The sequence below is a fragment of the Pristiophorus japonicus genome, chromosome 5, assembly GCF_044704955.1.
Source record: "Pristiophorus japonicus isolate sPriJap1 chromosome 5, sPriJap1.hap1, whole genome shotgun sequence".
Lineage (NCBI taxonomy): Eukaryota > Metazoa > Chordata > Chondrichthyes > Pristiophoridae > Pristiophorus > Pristiophorus japonicus.
In genome coordinates, this window is record NC_091981.1 from 103633711 (window position 1) to 103650024 (window position 16314).

The following is a 16314-nucleotide window of genomic DNA, read 5'->3' on the forward strand; positions in this document are numbered from 1 at the left end:
TTTTTTTAAACTTTCTATAACTTAGTTTGGCTCAGTGAATTTCAGTTAAGAAGTGACTGGATAGAAATTGAAAGCGCCCGGTTTATGTCAGCGCGCCTTCTAAAATCATCGCCAGGTCGTTGGGTGCAGCGAATTAAAATACTGGATAAGAAATGTTTTACGCCTTTGGTGATTGACGACTCTCCCTGCAGCCAGTTGCTAAGTTCTACAAAGAGAAAGTAAACGAAGAGAGAGAGAAAGGGCGAGAACGTTTGGTTTAATCTAAGCGATAGATCCCACTGCTTTTTAAAAGGTGTTGATATTGTATTGCGGCAGTTATAACTTCCATTTCTAAGATAGCTTGCTCGAAATTCAAACACCATAACCAAAAGTTTACATTTCCGCCAGCCATCTTTAATACTTAAATTATGTTACCTGCTATGAATTAGCACCCATTTTAAGACCTATAATGCCTGCTTTATATAATTTCCTCTATAGTTAATATATTTCTGTTTACTTATCCGAATATTCTAAAACCCATTTTTGATTTAAATTGTAATAGCCTGTTGTGATTCTTTTATTAGATGCTCAACATCATCCACCGCCTGCACTGGGGCTAATAAATATGACACCTTGCAATGATTGCATTTCGGGCTTTTAACGACCATATGTATTTTTTTAAATCATAATAATTCAGAAGACTCACCGAAAGTTTGTTCAGTCTCACTGAAAAGCCTCTGGTCGTAGAATTGTTATTTAGAATAAAGTCTGGAACGGAAACGAGAAACCATTAATTTCCACGGAGTAAAGGAAAAGGCGCCGGAGAACTGAGATCCTTGTTTTAAGTACATCGACCAATTCTACGTGGATTATTAACGGACAGAAACCAATCTAACATCTTGAATCAATTATACAGATATAACATTCCAATAAATGAGAAAATAATTTCTGAACTATGTTAGGATTTTTGTTGAATATTGAACGAAATCTTGCAAGCTAAGGATTTATCATATAAAATCTTGTAGATTTGCTGTGCACCATAGCTAACACGGTACTTTATGTATGTGCCTTTTTCAAATACATCTGTACTAATCCAATTCTCATTTGCTCTCAAACACTATAAAACAATTGTATTATTTATGTGTTTCAGCCTTGTCAAATGTGTGCCAAGACTGAATAATAAATCAAAAAGAAACAGTGACGTGTAACCGAACTGCAATTAAATGTTTTAATGTATTTAACAAAAATCTTTGCCCAGTGTTTGCATTCAACGATGGAGGGGAGGGGGGGGGGGGGGGGGGGAGACTGTATAAACTGCAGATTTAATGCAAGGATTTAAATAGAGCAATGAGGAAAAATAATATAAACTCCAACAATGTTTAAAGTACGGACATGAAGAATTATGAGACATAATAGTTTCCAAAGTAGTGAGAATCTCCAATAAATGTGTTTCATTCATATGCATGTTGCTTAGAACTGAATATATCGCAGAAATTAACTTCGCTTATTTACAATGACCCCCCGCCCCCCACCACCACCAACACACACTCACACACATATTTAGCTTTATTTTACGCGATTGGTAGAATTACGGTAGGGTACTGATCTGGCTATCAATAATTGCCAATGTGATTTGTCATATATAAAAAGAAGTAAAGCATTCGTTAAAGCAGATTGCATTGGCACGGCTGTCCCAACACACGGAAAACATAAATCAAATCGCAACATCCTGACCTTTCCTGAGCAGGACTCACTGGTGGGTGCAATTTTATATAACATTTGCACCCCCAGCATAACATAACGAGTCTTTTCCTGTCTGTTATTCATCGCGCATATATTCTTTTTTTAAATGGCAATATTGGTTTAGGTTGTATCACCTTTTAATTTATTTCGTTAAATTCTCCAGGCAATCAATATTCCAACACAATGATGGCCTGCTAGTAAATAATCCCCCGATTCAACCTGCTTTATGTCTTGCATTAATCAAATACTACCACTGTGACGATGAGCAAATATGGGCAATTTTTACACAGCAATGAATTTTTTAAATCAACATTGAAGAACTGTCTTTATCTTTTTTTCATAAAATCACTGTATGTCATATATCGAAACATAAAATGTAATGTCCGTCCATTAAGCGATGTGTTTCATTGAGAGTTCGGCATCACACACTTAGTAACGAAAACCCTAATAACCTAATTTCAGAGACACTACAATTCACAAACTAGCTGACTGGATTTCTAAGATGGACGAAGAACCTTTCATTGGAGCACATTATATAATGAATAAAATGTCAGAATAAGTAAATGTATATTCATGCCCATGTGATACAATAATCACTTTTATTAACGGCCATCGCAGCTACATATATTGGCGTCGAATTTTATGTGATAAACATACGATGTTTTGTTTGTACATAATCGACAGAGAGCGGCCATTGACAGGATTTCAATATTCGATTGTTCGTGTTTTAAGGAACAACACATGCATGTGATACGCATAGTATTCCACAAAATAACTTATTTTGTATTTACCATATGGAGAGAAATATTATTGGAAATGGATTATGTGCCGAAGCAAGCAGAAAAAAGGAAACTAAGCGTGTTCTGGCACAATCTGACACCCGTAAGCCTTTCTACTGACCTTTGCCTTGAACAGTAATAACTCACCATATTAATGAACAATCAACGGAAGCATTTGAAATACCTCAAAATAAAATCCATTCCGCTAAATGCAGCATCTCTCCCTGCTCGCATATATTCCTTCATGTGAAATCCAGCGCCCAGAGTGCAATCTCTTTAGAAGAAAATAGCTGGCTCTTAACAGAAAGTGGAAAAGCGTAATCACAGCCGAAGCCAGCATAGGTCTCCGATCCAAATGCCACAATAATGCGCTGTATTATGTGCTCACGTGGTCATACGTCAACTTAAATCCTTTTATTTGAATTTGGGAGATAATTAAAGGAGCACTTTTTTTTTAGGCAAACCCTAACTTTTTACCCAACAAAACCTGAGAAGTTTCTTAAGCAGAGTTTTGTTGGTCTTGTAGAAGGTTGCTCCGCGATAATTCTTTGCAGGAAATCCACGATAAGGTAAGTTGTGCCGCCTGTATCTCATAGTGTGAAAGACCTCTATCCGGATCATGTAGACTGAACTACTTTGAACAGATAAATAGCTGTTTGTAACGGACTAAAACCAGGAACGGGAGTTTAAATCGATCTATGAAGAAGGGAGCATCTCACATTTTCGACCAAAGCAGGGAAGCCCCACAGTGGTTAAGCTTCCGTGCGAAACTCCCTTTTCAGAGCTTGCTTTTTAGAGCGCTATTGTACTGGGCTTGCTTAACACCCACACGTTACACCATGCTAGTTATGGAAACCAGAAAAGGTTTATAATTACCTGACAAAGGCAAAGCAGTGTCACAGAAAGCTTAGATGAATTTAGTCAGTGTAACGCAGGGTGAGGAGTGGACTTGACAGCGATGTGATGATACTGATTTTTTTTCCAGTGGAATCGTAAATCGTGTCTGTAGGGACCCTCATGCAAAATGTGTGCTTACATGTTACATGTTTTCTGCCAATTGAGTGATGCATGGAATTTCTTGTGGAAGAAAGTGCAAAATAGATTCAATGTAATACATATTAATAGTGATACGGAACCATTGATGAGAAATTGGCCAGTGTGTATTAATGAATAGAATTGAAATCTCTGGGTCACAGGGCTGGTTCTCTACGGGATGTATGTTACTTTAGTGCAACACGTATTGAAAGTTTGGGAGCAAAGAGAAAGCATGTAAGAGAAAATACCAATACACCTACTATTTGCATATGACTGAAGTTGTTAAAATACATTCCATGTAAGAGATTAGTAATTCATTTGTCTCTATTCTAAGCACGTAAGTTCTTTAATTTAAATTTAATTATAAAACACCCCTTCCTCTTGTAATTCTGTCCTGAGCTACGTCCCTTCATTCTGTTGCTTTTACTTTCCTGCGACTGTTCCACTTCCACCCTAGTTTCGTTCTACTTATTGTCATTTTTATTTCTTGAACATCTCTTAGAGCCGTTATATAAGCATTCAATACAATCAGTTTTACACAATATAGACACGTTTTCTTGAAACACTATTCTGACATGTAAGCATTGTTTAATGCCACAAATGATCGAAAGTTGTTTTAGATGCCCCACTCTACAGTTTTAGGAAAACTCGCATACACCAAAAGTTTTCAGCTGAACAGCTAAGTATAGCCGGCAATGAATTAAGTTAAATTATAATCGTTGCAGTAACTTCAAATGTCAGCGTACAAAAGTAAGGCGAGGTTACTGGCCTTTCAATGTCAGCAAACTTTAGACGCACTCCATATTCTTTACTCTGAACAAAATCCGTGCAATCGTCTTACAAAGGCCACAGTTAAACTTTTAACACACAGAGTAAAACATTAATGAATAATTGATGAACGCCACGAAGTGAAGTTCGACATTTTGACGCAGAAACTATTAAATGTACAAACATACATACATAGATGTACATATGTAAGTACCCACATATCGATAGATGGATGGATGGATAGATAGATAGATAGATAGATAGATAGATAGATAGATAGATAGATAGATAGATAGATAGATAGATAGATAGATAGATAGATAGAAACTTACGACAGGTTTCTTAGAAGGTGCAAGAAACCTTCTGAAATTGGGACATAGACGAAATCGACTATTCGCCGACTAAAGTTAAAAGATATCTTCTGGACACTCCTGGGCAAGTGGAACCCATCAAGCCAACAAATCGTTCTTACAGCTCACAGATCTATCAATGCTAAAGTTTCCAAAGTTAAATAATCTTCTGTTCTATCAACTAATAGCCATTTTTGCAATATCAGCACAAACTTAAAAAAATACAAAATTGAATCATAAAAGGTTCCAGGCCATAACTGCAATCGACGTGTGCATTATAAAGATAGGAAAATCCGAGTAAAGGGCCATCGGGCTTGGCGATAAGCAATGTCTTCCCTTTCCATAGGTCAAATTTTGTGCCATTAATTAAGAACTGGGCTGCAATTTATCCTGTGTGCAAATAGACAGAGCTACAAAGAAATGTTATAGCTTACCTGAGAATTCAGCCAAATCCAAACCAGCCTCAAAGGACAGATAAAGGCTGCTGCGAAATTGGTAATGTGCTTTACAAGGGGAAAGTTTCAAAGCACACCGAAGATTCTACATTTTCCAGACTATCCGGCTGTTTTAAATATATTGCTCTGCGCTTACTCCAGGCAGCTTTGCTTTCTGCAAAGCCTTTTCAAATCAGGAAGGCCGGAGAATGAAGTTTCACTCCTTAATACTGATTCGGCGCCCTACAAATGCTGAACTGTTTGCCTTATAGGTTTTTGCAGGCGTGTGGGGTACTGGTTTTCGATGAGATCTATGTATTGAAGAGAGAGAGGGAAAAAAAACAGCCCGGCAAAAAAGCAGGGCCAAGTCGAGGGGGAAAACCCTTATGGAATCCGTTCACGTGACTTAAAAATAATTGTTAGCAGAATCTGGATCAAATCTGGTTATCAGCCACATACAATAAAGTTTCTGTGGTTCATTGTTAGGCTAGTATGCTTGCAAACTGGCATTGCATTTAGGCGGTGTTGATTTAGGAAACAGCTGCACCAGACTTGAAGAGAGCTAAGTCCCAATGCATTGCGAAGGTAAGGGTGAAGCCGTGCAGCATGGCAGACCAAATGGGGTTTGCACTTTAAGCACTAACCACTGCTACGTGTTTCAATGTTAATCATAATTGATCTTATTAAACATCCATTTATTAGTATGTAACAAATGTAAAACTATGGATAAGGGAACGATTGCCTTGGTATCAAACGATAACGTTTTTATTGGTGTTCAACCACGGTTAAACATAACTTCGTTCAGTTTGCTCCCTTGAACAAATACAATCTTAAGGTGGAAATATTAAACCCTGAAACTGGTAAATAAACTAAGAAACAGGATTTGGTGCAAGATATAGACTGACGCTGATCTGAATAAAATGAGGATGATAGCTTGTAGTATTAGAAAACGTTCCAACAAACGAAAGGCCGCAATGAAACAATCGTTTTTGTTTAAATCTAAATGTCATCAACTTTAAACTGAAACTATCTGAAAAATAAAGCAGCCAAGTATCAGTAAAATTCTATTTGTTTTCATTTTAAGAGTGGCCCTCTAAGAAACTCATTTCTGCATGCGGGTGCAATTGACAAACCCATCACAACAAAGCATTAAGGCCGAGTAATTTATTACACTCCTCATTCCACGCCATAAAACTACTCTAGTTATCAAACGGCACTTTAAACTAACCAGAACATTTGAGCTTTCTTACCACGTCGGAACTTCAAAAAGTCTAGCAACACCTTTTACTCGTATTCACTGCGGGCAAACCAACACATTGTTCAATATATTGTTTATGGAATGGTGTGCAGATTAAAGGTCCCTTTGCTGTTCTGTCCTACATTACTTTCCTTAGTCGATTCTTACTTGTGGATTTATTTTTCTTTATTAACATGTTATTTTTTTAGAATATTTAGATGTGATTTTCCAATTCTCGTGCTATAATAGATATCACACCCAAATTATTAATTTGTACTAGATGTCCAATGTCTCACTCAAGAAGGTTGAAAATAACTATTTATTTTAAAATGTTTTGCTTTTTGTCTTTTGAAAAATTGCACATCAAATCGGAAAGTCCGTGTCTTTAGATATTTACACGAAGCAGAAAGATGGGGGAAACAGAAACAGGCGGATGGTTCTTCGATTTTTATTGTCAGTCTCGTAATAATAAAACAAAGAAAGCTGATATATTTTACGCTCACTTCCAGCAAAGGGGTTTCAGACCCCTTCACTGTATTTTGTTGATTACAACAGTAGAATCGCGGGTTAACTTCAACATATAAACATAAATGGGATAAAATTGCATGAGAACGTTTTAAATATAGACATTGAGGAAGATTACATTGGCAGTGACATTTGGTTCCTGTAAAAATATATATAGGTGGCTGTACAAAGCATGCCAGCCTTCAAATATGGTTACAAGCACTTTTATTTTGGCAATCTGTAAGACAACAAATTAACATGCGAAAGAACATAGCTGCCCTACACGATTGAAGTATATCTTGTTATAATAGTTTTCTCTGCCAATTTCGTTTATCAAATTCATACTAAGTTGAAAGTGACAAATATATTATTTGATAGCATCACAGACAAAGTTGTCTTTCCTTTAAAAAATGACAATTATTGTATTCTATTTTAAATAAATCAAGCTGTATGTTTGTAGCTCCAGTGAATTCTTTGAGGTTGCTGTGAACCCCAAACAAAGGAAGTACCCTAGGCTTTTGTTCCCTTAAATAACCACCGAATTGATACTCTCAAATGGTTCCATGACTACCTTTTGCAGCTGGGTAATACATTTCAACGTGGAAGGAATCAGCTCTGCGGAGTGCACGCAACCTCTCATCTTATAAGAGAGTTGGAAAAATAAATTACATTTTCATTTAGTGTTCACTGATTCCGATGAACTGCAGCATTAAACCACCTGTTACACTAAAATAAAACGAGTCCACCTGAAAGCAGACATCCGATTTCAGCAGGGCAACCAAATCAAAATGTTTTACCTCTTAAATTCGGACTCTAGCCCATCTCAATGCCCAGCTAGACTATCCTGGAAATACTCTTGTTTCTGGATAGAGACAGTCTAGACCTAAAAAGAGCACATTTATTGTCGTTAAAATAACGCATCGTGAATCGGTTGCCAAATAGTAACTCATAATGGATTTGTGTTGTTCTTATTTTAGGAGCTGGATCCAATTACAGAAGTGTTTTATTGGAATGCCAGCCCGGAAGCTGAAGACATCGTACCAGCCGTTATATTATTCCAATTATCTTGTTTTGATGGATCATAGCCAATAGTAAGAATAATAAAATGTACTTAACTGGAGCGATGAGACATTTAATTAAGTGCTATATACTTTTACTAATGATCTTTTATTGTAAATATTAGGAGCGGTACTTAATTATGAGTGCAAACAATGCACGCTTTCTGGATGTACTTTTGTCAGGTATCAACATCAAATGCATCTGTTAAATTAAGAGCAAGATCATTGCAAGGAACAATTGAATTCTTTCACGAGGACAAACTGCGTCCAAACACGTTCAGAGTTTATATCAGCAACACTATGGAAATATATGAACAAAATATATGAATAAAATATTTAGACAATAAACAGAGCCGGGCATATGTCATGAAACACAACAATAAAGACAGGTGTTTCTGTACAACTCTTTGGTGTTATGTGTATTATCCAGATCATAGTTGCACAAGACAAGCAGTACATAGGCAGAATAAGTGCTGCACTTTGCTCAGAATTACATATGTTAGTGCATTTGCTGGAGCACCATAACTCTGCCACTTATTGTAAATCGCTCAAATTAATGAATCATAGAGGAATTTAGCTTATGCCTCTTCATTTACAAACGCTGCTGCCTACAGTTGCCTCTCAGCCCTGCGCATGTAAGAGATGGTGATTTATTAACGACAGGAAAATTGAACAAAGCAGCACAGCTACACCGTGGTATCCAGGCATACATACTGTGAACTAGAACATCATCATATGTGTTTGTATTTGTTGCAATTAATCATGAAAAAAATCTAAAATATTACTGACACGCGATAGACTGACTAAACACCATCACAGACATGCCGTGATTTAAATCTGAATACTAAAGGGCGCTATTCATCACATTTATGACAGTTTTAAGAAATAAAAATATTGTAAAATTATAAACAGAATAAAGCATGGATCATAAAGACACTACTTACCACAATTCTTGCCTGATTTGTGCCTTTCCCCTTTCTGAGACAGATCTTCCAATTATAGACTTATTTTTAAAGGAAAGTTCAATTTCACATCAGACTGAAACAGATCTAGTGCGAATACTGACGACTACATATCTATTCCGGACCGGCTGCATTAATTATTTAATGAGTCACGTGACTAGGGAGATTAAAATTTCAATACATACACAGAGGAGATGCGTGACCCTTTTTCTTGGAGTGTGGAGTGTTTTTTTCTCTTTGCGCCCCTTCTTCCTTGAATTTTTATTGTTCTGGCTTTTTTTTTAGTCTTTGGATACTTGCTGGTATGTGGTAATACAAAAATGACTGGCTTATGCTGATCCCAGATTTGACAGGTCTGCCATTTATGTCACCTATAGTTCGAACTGCCTCACTCCAATATTCTTGGTCATTTCTTCAAGCTGTCTTTATTGTCCGCCTGACAGTTTGATATTGAAGCTCAGTGTTACAGTACCCCGCGTATATAACAGTCACATGTAAGGCAAACTCTTTCATATATGACTTTACATCCCCGCAAGGCTGCTAAATTTGACACCGAATCGACCCTCAATAGCCAAAGTCGATATTTTATTTTACCACCTAAATGTGTATTAGTTTTGTTATTATGTCTGGTAGACTTAGAAAGCCCACGATTACCACAGTGCATAGGCTAGTTCATTTAAGGGTGATAAGGAACATTGTGTTCTACAAACAGTTGATTAAAAAATACTTCCAGTGAATTTAATGGTTGGTGGCAATTTTGCTACCTGCTTTAATTGTGCTTTAAACTCAACCTGCAGTGTTTTCAGTTTGATGAAATCATGCGGTTGCACGTTTGAATGAACAAACTAAATGTTGCATCATTTTTAAAAAATTAAATACGAATACATTTCCAAAATACTGGCTGCAAAGAGCTACGGGCACAGATATAATTTCTAGAAAGTAAGCATGTGTTTGATGGAAAAAATGCCAGTTACTCCTCTATTCAATAATCAGAACAATAGAGCCACCCCCACTCCCACAATAAGTGAATTATCTCACAGTAACATGTGAAGGATTGGAACCATTCTTTTAAATTGTGACAACCATTAACTACAAAAATTTTATTAACTGAACCATTTAAAACAAGCATTGTTTCTTACCACGTACGAAGATTGTATTTAAACGGACTTTTCGCGATTACGTATAAATCAATATTATTTTTCACACAAGCACATAACCACACAGTAAAATGCACAATATATAAACCTTTCTCTCAGTATCGCCGTATACGTAAACATTAATTTTTAAAATATATTATTTGGATTTTTTATAAGAGATTTTTGATAACGAAAGACATTCTTTAAGCTCCTATCTGCAGGCATAGGAAATAGTGGAAAGAGCACTGTCCATCTTTGTAAAGGTCAAGGGTTTGAGGGGTCAGTCTGCGCCGCTAAAAATGGCTAATCGGTCAGAAAATTTGTCCTCTTGGTGAACTCACTCTGGTTGCCCAGCCGTTGATAAACAATGCAACGTTTTATTACAAAAGACCGTTCGATTTACAATAAACTAAAACATCAAAGAGAAAGAAAATAAAGATGCATACGGGTTTTCATTTGCCAACGGCGCCTAAAGTTTGATCATATAAAGGATTGGCTTTAATAAACTTGTACTTTCCAAAACTTCCGTTAAATACTGTAAATTAGCTTTGCCTTTGAAAATATGCGTTTTATAATTTTCTGTGGTAATAAACATTGTCCAACAAGAAACAACTATTCCAAGGTGGAGAGGGGGGGTGGTGGGGAGACATGGTGTGCGTCGAGATGGCCACATTTTATTCGGGAGAATCCAGTGTGTTCACACACACTTTTCCAAAAGAACGCCCTTCAGACTTGCTGTTGAAGTATACAAAGAAGTATTTATTGAATGAGGTGATTAATGATTCTGGGTAAAATCTGGTATTTTCAATCTGTTTAAAATTCCTTTTACAGACAAGCAAGCACGACTGCCTAATGGGGTTGAATTTTCTCATCGTATTATTCTTTGTCTTTCTATATGCTTTTGCGCTCGTCTTAAAGCTATTATACAAAACATATTTAAGAAAGTCTATGCCTGCTAGTGTTAGCAGTTGTTGTTTGCCATTTGTAAAAACAAAATATTTGTCTAGTTCGCAGCAAAATATATTTTTCTCTCTGAAGAAGCTGAAATTAGGAAATTGTATCCATTTCGTGAAATTCCCACCGAAAGTTCTGAATACATTATTTGTGAGCAATTTCACATAATTACAGCGTCTTCCAATTTTTAGACAAAATAGTTTTAGCGGGAAATACATCCAATATGCTTAATAAATGAAGTGTATGTTCCCCACCATTAACATGGTGCATTCTGTGTATTGATATCGTTTGTTCTTATTATCCATTCTATTTGACGAGGAAACGAACAGCTATGAACGAATTTTTCTGCTGTGATTTTTAAATGGCTGCTCGGACATACAGATGTATCAAAATCGATAACATGGTTTTGAAGAAGTGCATTATTTGTTGTACAAAGAAACCTCCGATGTATACTATTTCTTTCAGGGACCCTGATAATTGTTATGTCTTCAAGCAATCAATAACATTGATCATATTCGAATTTTATCATAATTATAGAACTAGAATATAATGTTCAGTGAAATTGTTTAGCAACCCTTTCCCCAAGATTAACAAATTAAATCACAGTATACATTCGAATATTTACTTCTGCAGTTTATGGTTTATTTGGCCATATAGTACATGTAATAAAATAAGTATTCATTGCGATTTTATATTTAAAATGTTACTGTCGCGTTAAATTCTGTAATGTATGAGAAAGCACAACAGTATAAGAAAGTCAAAGTAAAAATAATCCCACATGACTTCACTGCACTCTAGGATCAGATATATAACATTTAGGGTTACAAAAGGCCGTGTTCGCCACCTTATAGCTGACATTATTTGATCGCCTCACATTTTACTGCATTATTTACGACTTGGTGACGTAGAACTTGATGTGGAAAGGCTGTAGAAATATGAAATCTAGATCCAGGCAGTAATTTATCCTCGTTCTCTGAGTTATTCTTCAGAACTACACTAGATATTTTGCAGTGGGGTTTTTAAAAAAATGTTTTTATTTTGAAAATAAGAATATGAACAAAAATATAGTCAAACCAAATCACTTAAATGCATAGTCACGTTTTGGAGTCGAAAAAAGTCTGACTCTCTGTGTGTTTGCTAAATCCTGACTGGAAGTAAATTATACACATAAGAACTGAGTTGATCCACGAATTACCATTTTATTTAAAGCCCGGGCTTTATTTTTACACTGTAATTTATGTCTTTCGTTTTAGCAACATTTGGCACTGCACATAGCACACTGAAATATCCACAGAAAAATACACAAATCTTACCAATGATTTGTACGGTTTCGTCACAGTTTGGACTGTACCAAAATTGTTAAATATACAACGACTCGTCTGAAATCTCTGGATAAGATCCTTGCACATTCGTTATACTGATACCAGTACCACAACTATATAGAGGATACAGGTTTAAAATTAAAAAAAACACGTTAAATAATGATGGCGACATAATTTATTTTCTATATATGTAGCATCTGGACAGTTAATCACTCTAAAACCATTTTCCACATCCACACATATTGCTGCCTCTCTCATTTTCTAAAACAGATTTATTCTTAAATTCTCACAAATATTCCAACAGACTACACTAGTTGAAATTATGACGCTTACAGTTCCTCACAATATCTATTAATCACTGTCCTCTGCTCTTTTTGCTTTGAATATCATGGAAACAGCCACTTTGATAGAACCAAGCATCAGTTCATGTGGAGTTAATGAAGGATACAGAATGTACCCAATCAAACAGAAAACACTTTGAATGTCTGCAGAGAATAGGTTAACACAATATAAATGCTTGTCCCTTTTGGGGTTAACAGCATCCACCTGGAAGAAAATTCTCACTGCAAGAAATCCCTCCACATTCAAGTCAGTTATGTGGCAAACACATTTTGGTCCAAACTATGTTGTGGGAGAGGGGTTGGAGACTCGAAGCAGCTATAGGCTTGATGAATTTGGTGCTGAACCATCTGGCTGTGGGCCCTGGGAGGGTACTTGTGTTTGCTGGCCTGCAGAAGATGATGAGCTAGCAGAACGCATCTTAGTGTTAGGCAGTTTGTGATCTTTCTTCCATTTCATCCTTCTGTTCTGAAACCAGATCTTCACCTGGCGTTCAGACAGGCAAAGAGTGTGTGCAATCTCAATGCGTCGACGCCTGGTTAGGTAACGGTTAAAATGGAACTCCTTCTCCAGCTCTAAGACTTGTTGTCTCGTGTAAGCAGTTCGAGACCGTTTGGGCTCTCCTCCAGTGTAATTTGGGTTCACTGAACAAAACAAAAAAAGTAACCAAACATAAATACAGACACAGGCATGAATCTGACAATGGGATTAGATGCACGTGAATGAAGGTTATAAAAGACAAGACTTTTTTTTCAAAGTGTTCTGACAACGGAGAACAATCTACTGCAATAAAATGGCTCTGGGTATTTAGGTTAGAAAAGCATCAAAGACACATGGCCAGGAGCAAGAGCCAGGGCAATCAAATTTATGGGCGCTGTAATTACCGACCTAACAGTTAGGTGATCGTAAATCTCATGAAAGGGCTAGTTACAGAAAGGGTTCCGCACATCCGATTTCAAGTGAATTTTAATTGTTTCAGTTAGCTTTAGTTACTTACCGGTGGTAACGTGAATTTTCTTCATCCACGGGTAAACTATGGGCTCTTTGCTGAGAGTACCTTTCTGGGCAGTGGAATTTTTCGCATTCTGGCTACACAAAGCTGGTGTGGCTATTGGGACCACTTCACAAAGCTGATTCTGTCTCGGTATGTGATTTTGGAGGCTAGCCTGCGACTGCACATGACCCCTTTGCGACATGTCTTGGTTGCCAGTGCCTTGGACATTGTTGAAGCTGTAGGTCGGCTCTGGGTAGTTTGATTGTGGGTATAGTGCCTCATGATGGAATCCAGGGTCCCGCGGCCGCTCGTAGTATTCAGGAGATTGGCTTGGTATGTAGTTATTTTGAGAATATTCCTCACAAGGTGGAAATTTTGGCTCAACGTAGTTGGAGTTTATCAAAAACGAACTCATGGTCATTAATTTCTGAAGTGCAAAATACTAATTTTTCTCGCGTTGTCGTTTTTCTGTTCCATAAAACCCTCCTACTTGCTGTCAAGTGTATAAAGTTAGCTGTCCATGTGATGTAAGCAGCCAATGGGATGAGTAGCTGTGGGCCCCGGATAAGGAAATACACCAATGATGAATGCATGGAGTCCAGTCAAAAATTCCATATTATCATTCAAAATCTCGTTTCCCCTGAAATTATGTTGTCGCATAGAAAGAAAAAACTGCAACACTCAGGAAAACACTAATTTTAAAATCATCTAAAATGGGTAATGATGTTAAGATGTTTTATCGAATGCTAATATTTGAAAATGTATGTTGACGGGGGAAAAATCACAAGATAGTATCAGCAGAGATCTGCTACTGTCTGAAATAGTTTACTCTTTTCTGAGAATGCTTCTCTACAAAACATGTTTCAGTGCTTTCTCTGGGACAAAATTAAGACTGTTGGGAAAATAATTACGAGAATTCAACACACTCGCGTGTCCTTTCTAGTATAAAAGATGCTATCAAAGACATTCTGAGATCCAGCCCATACAAGAAGAATTTCAATAAAATTGCGAAAATACTTGGATTATTAAATAAAATACGTATTTTTAAGTCTTAGAAAAGATCGAATATCTCATTGCAGAGCTTAATGTAAATTCAAAGTATATGCCGAAGTGTTAAATAACTAAGGCAACGTTAGAGGATTTTGTCCATTTACTGCATATATATATTACATAAACGTTATATAATCAATTGAGATTATTACTCGGCATAATAAATGTTGGTTACAATATGCCATAATTTACTTGTTCGATTGTAATGTGGTATATTTAACAAAATACTGTGCTGCGAGATTCTGTTTTAGCCCTTCTTTAATTGATCTGCATAAAATAAAATTATAGAAACGAACATTCTGTTAGTCGAGATACCCAGTAAAAGTAGATACTGATCGCATACTTTTTTTTAATGCACAAAAACACAACTATTTATAAAACGATTAAATTGAATGGAGCTCAATTCTAAGGTATTTAACACACATTTTGTATTGTACATTTGAATTTTGGAACAAAACTGCTAATTTCAAACTCCCTACATAATTAAATCCTGACTATATCAATTACATTTCAGGTGATTCTAACATAGTCACACGATTAAGACTGAATATAGTATAATTTGTTACTTCAATAAATGTAATCCGTTTCAGAAACATATAAAACACCAGCAGTAATTGGTAACGCCTTGTAATGTTTACTTCCTTTTTTCAGAAACAAACATAACCTGCCGTAAACATTTGCAAACTAATTAGCTTGTCATATTAGTTAACGTGATTAAAATGACATAATTTTTTATATTTGAATTATTATCTACCTCAAACAGCACGCAATATGAAATTGACTAAATAGAAAAGTGACAATTTAGATACACTGCACGTTATTTTTTCAAAGTAGTCATATGCAATATGCCTTCTTCCCTGAAATATAATCGATTCACAACATGAGTTCTTGTCAATCAAGGACGCATTATAAAACCCTGTTTTAATGTTTGGACAATATACTCTATCCGGACATACAAGCTAACATTTCATTAGAATGAACCCTCTTCAACCATTACAACACATAGTTTGTAGGGTACATTTACCAACCCACCCTGTTTTGCTGCGCAGTGTAATCGTCCATTAGAACGCTTTCAGCTAAATATCTCGCAGTAAAATCAATTGCCTTTCCGTGTAATGAACACGTTTATTTCCACTGCTCACTATACAAAGGGGATGTGTAGGGTAAATCATCATGGAAATAGACTTAATATTTTGTCCGATTTTATTTTATTCACCAAGAACATCTTGTGTAAATGTTTATATTTAGGTCAGTCATAATATATATTTTAAATGGTTACGAAACAGTCTTATAATGTAAACTGGTCCAAATGATGTCACTAAAACTCTTTTCGCAAAAAAAAGCTCCCATAAAATTCAACTTTCCAAAAATGTGTTTTCTTCTCGTTGACAGGGGCGATGTGCATCGTTTTGCTCTGACCACGTAACTTGCCTGTAAATAACGCAGTCGAGTAATTAGCTGGGGCAATGTGTGTATTTAAGCGGTTTGTAGAAAAATGGGAAATAAAGGTTCTTATTGCATAAACACAAGGCATTACTTAGAACGAGCAAATGCAGGTCAGTCCCCTCTGCAGTTTTTTCATAATAAACAGAGATCGAGCCAGGACCCCCAAGTGTTACCTCGCCTGCGTGCACATTTGACATTTTTACTGCAAGGGTAGATTTACAGCC

The 16314-nt window shown here is 36.3% G+C and overlaps 1 protein-coding gene across 1 annotated transcript; it reads right to left on the reverse strand.

Annotated features, from left to right (window-relative positions):
- Positions 1-12844: 12844 nt before the first annotated feature.
- On the reverse strand, positions 12845-14030 carry LOC139263861 (homeobox protein Hox-A4). Its single transcript, XM_070879915.1, has 2 exons — positions 13598-14030; positions 12845-13244 (listed from the first exon to the last, which is right to left on the reverse strand). The coding sequence occupies exons 1-2, from the start codon at positions 14013-14015 to the stop codon at positions 12919-12921; spliced, it is 744 nt and encodes a 247-aa protein (XP_070736016.1). The 5' UTR covers positions 14016-14030; the 3' UTR covers positions 12845-12918.
- Between the last annotated feature and the right edge of the window lie 2284 nt (positions 14031-16314).

What these genes read in the sequence shown, in the direction of transcription:
- LOC139263861 (XM_070879915.1), bottom strand. Translation starts at nt 14,015, where the DNA reads ATGACCATGAGTTCGTTTTTGATAAACTCCAACTACGTTGAGCCAAAA. An exon ending in GAAAATTCACGTTACCACCG is followed by an intron (nt 13,245 to 13,597) that starts GTAAGTAACTAA and finishes TGTTTTGTTCAG; the next exon opens with TGAACCCAAATTACACTGGA.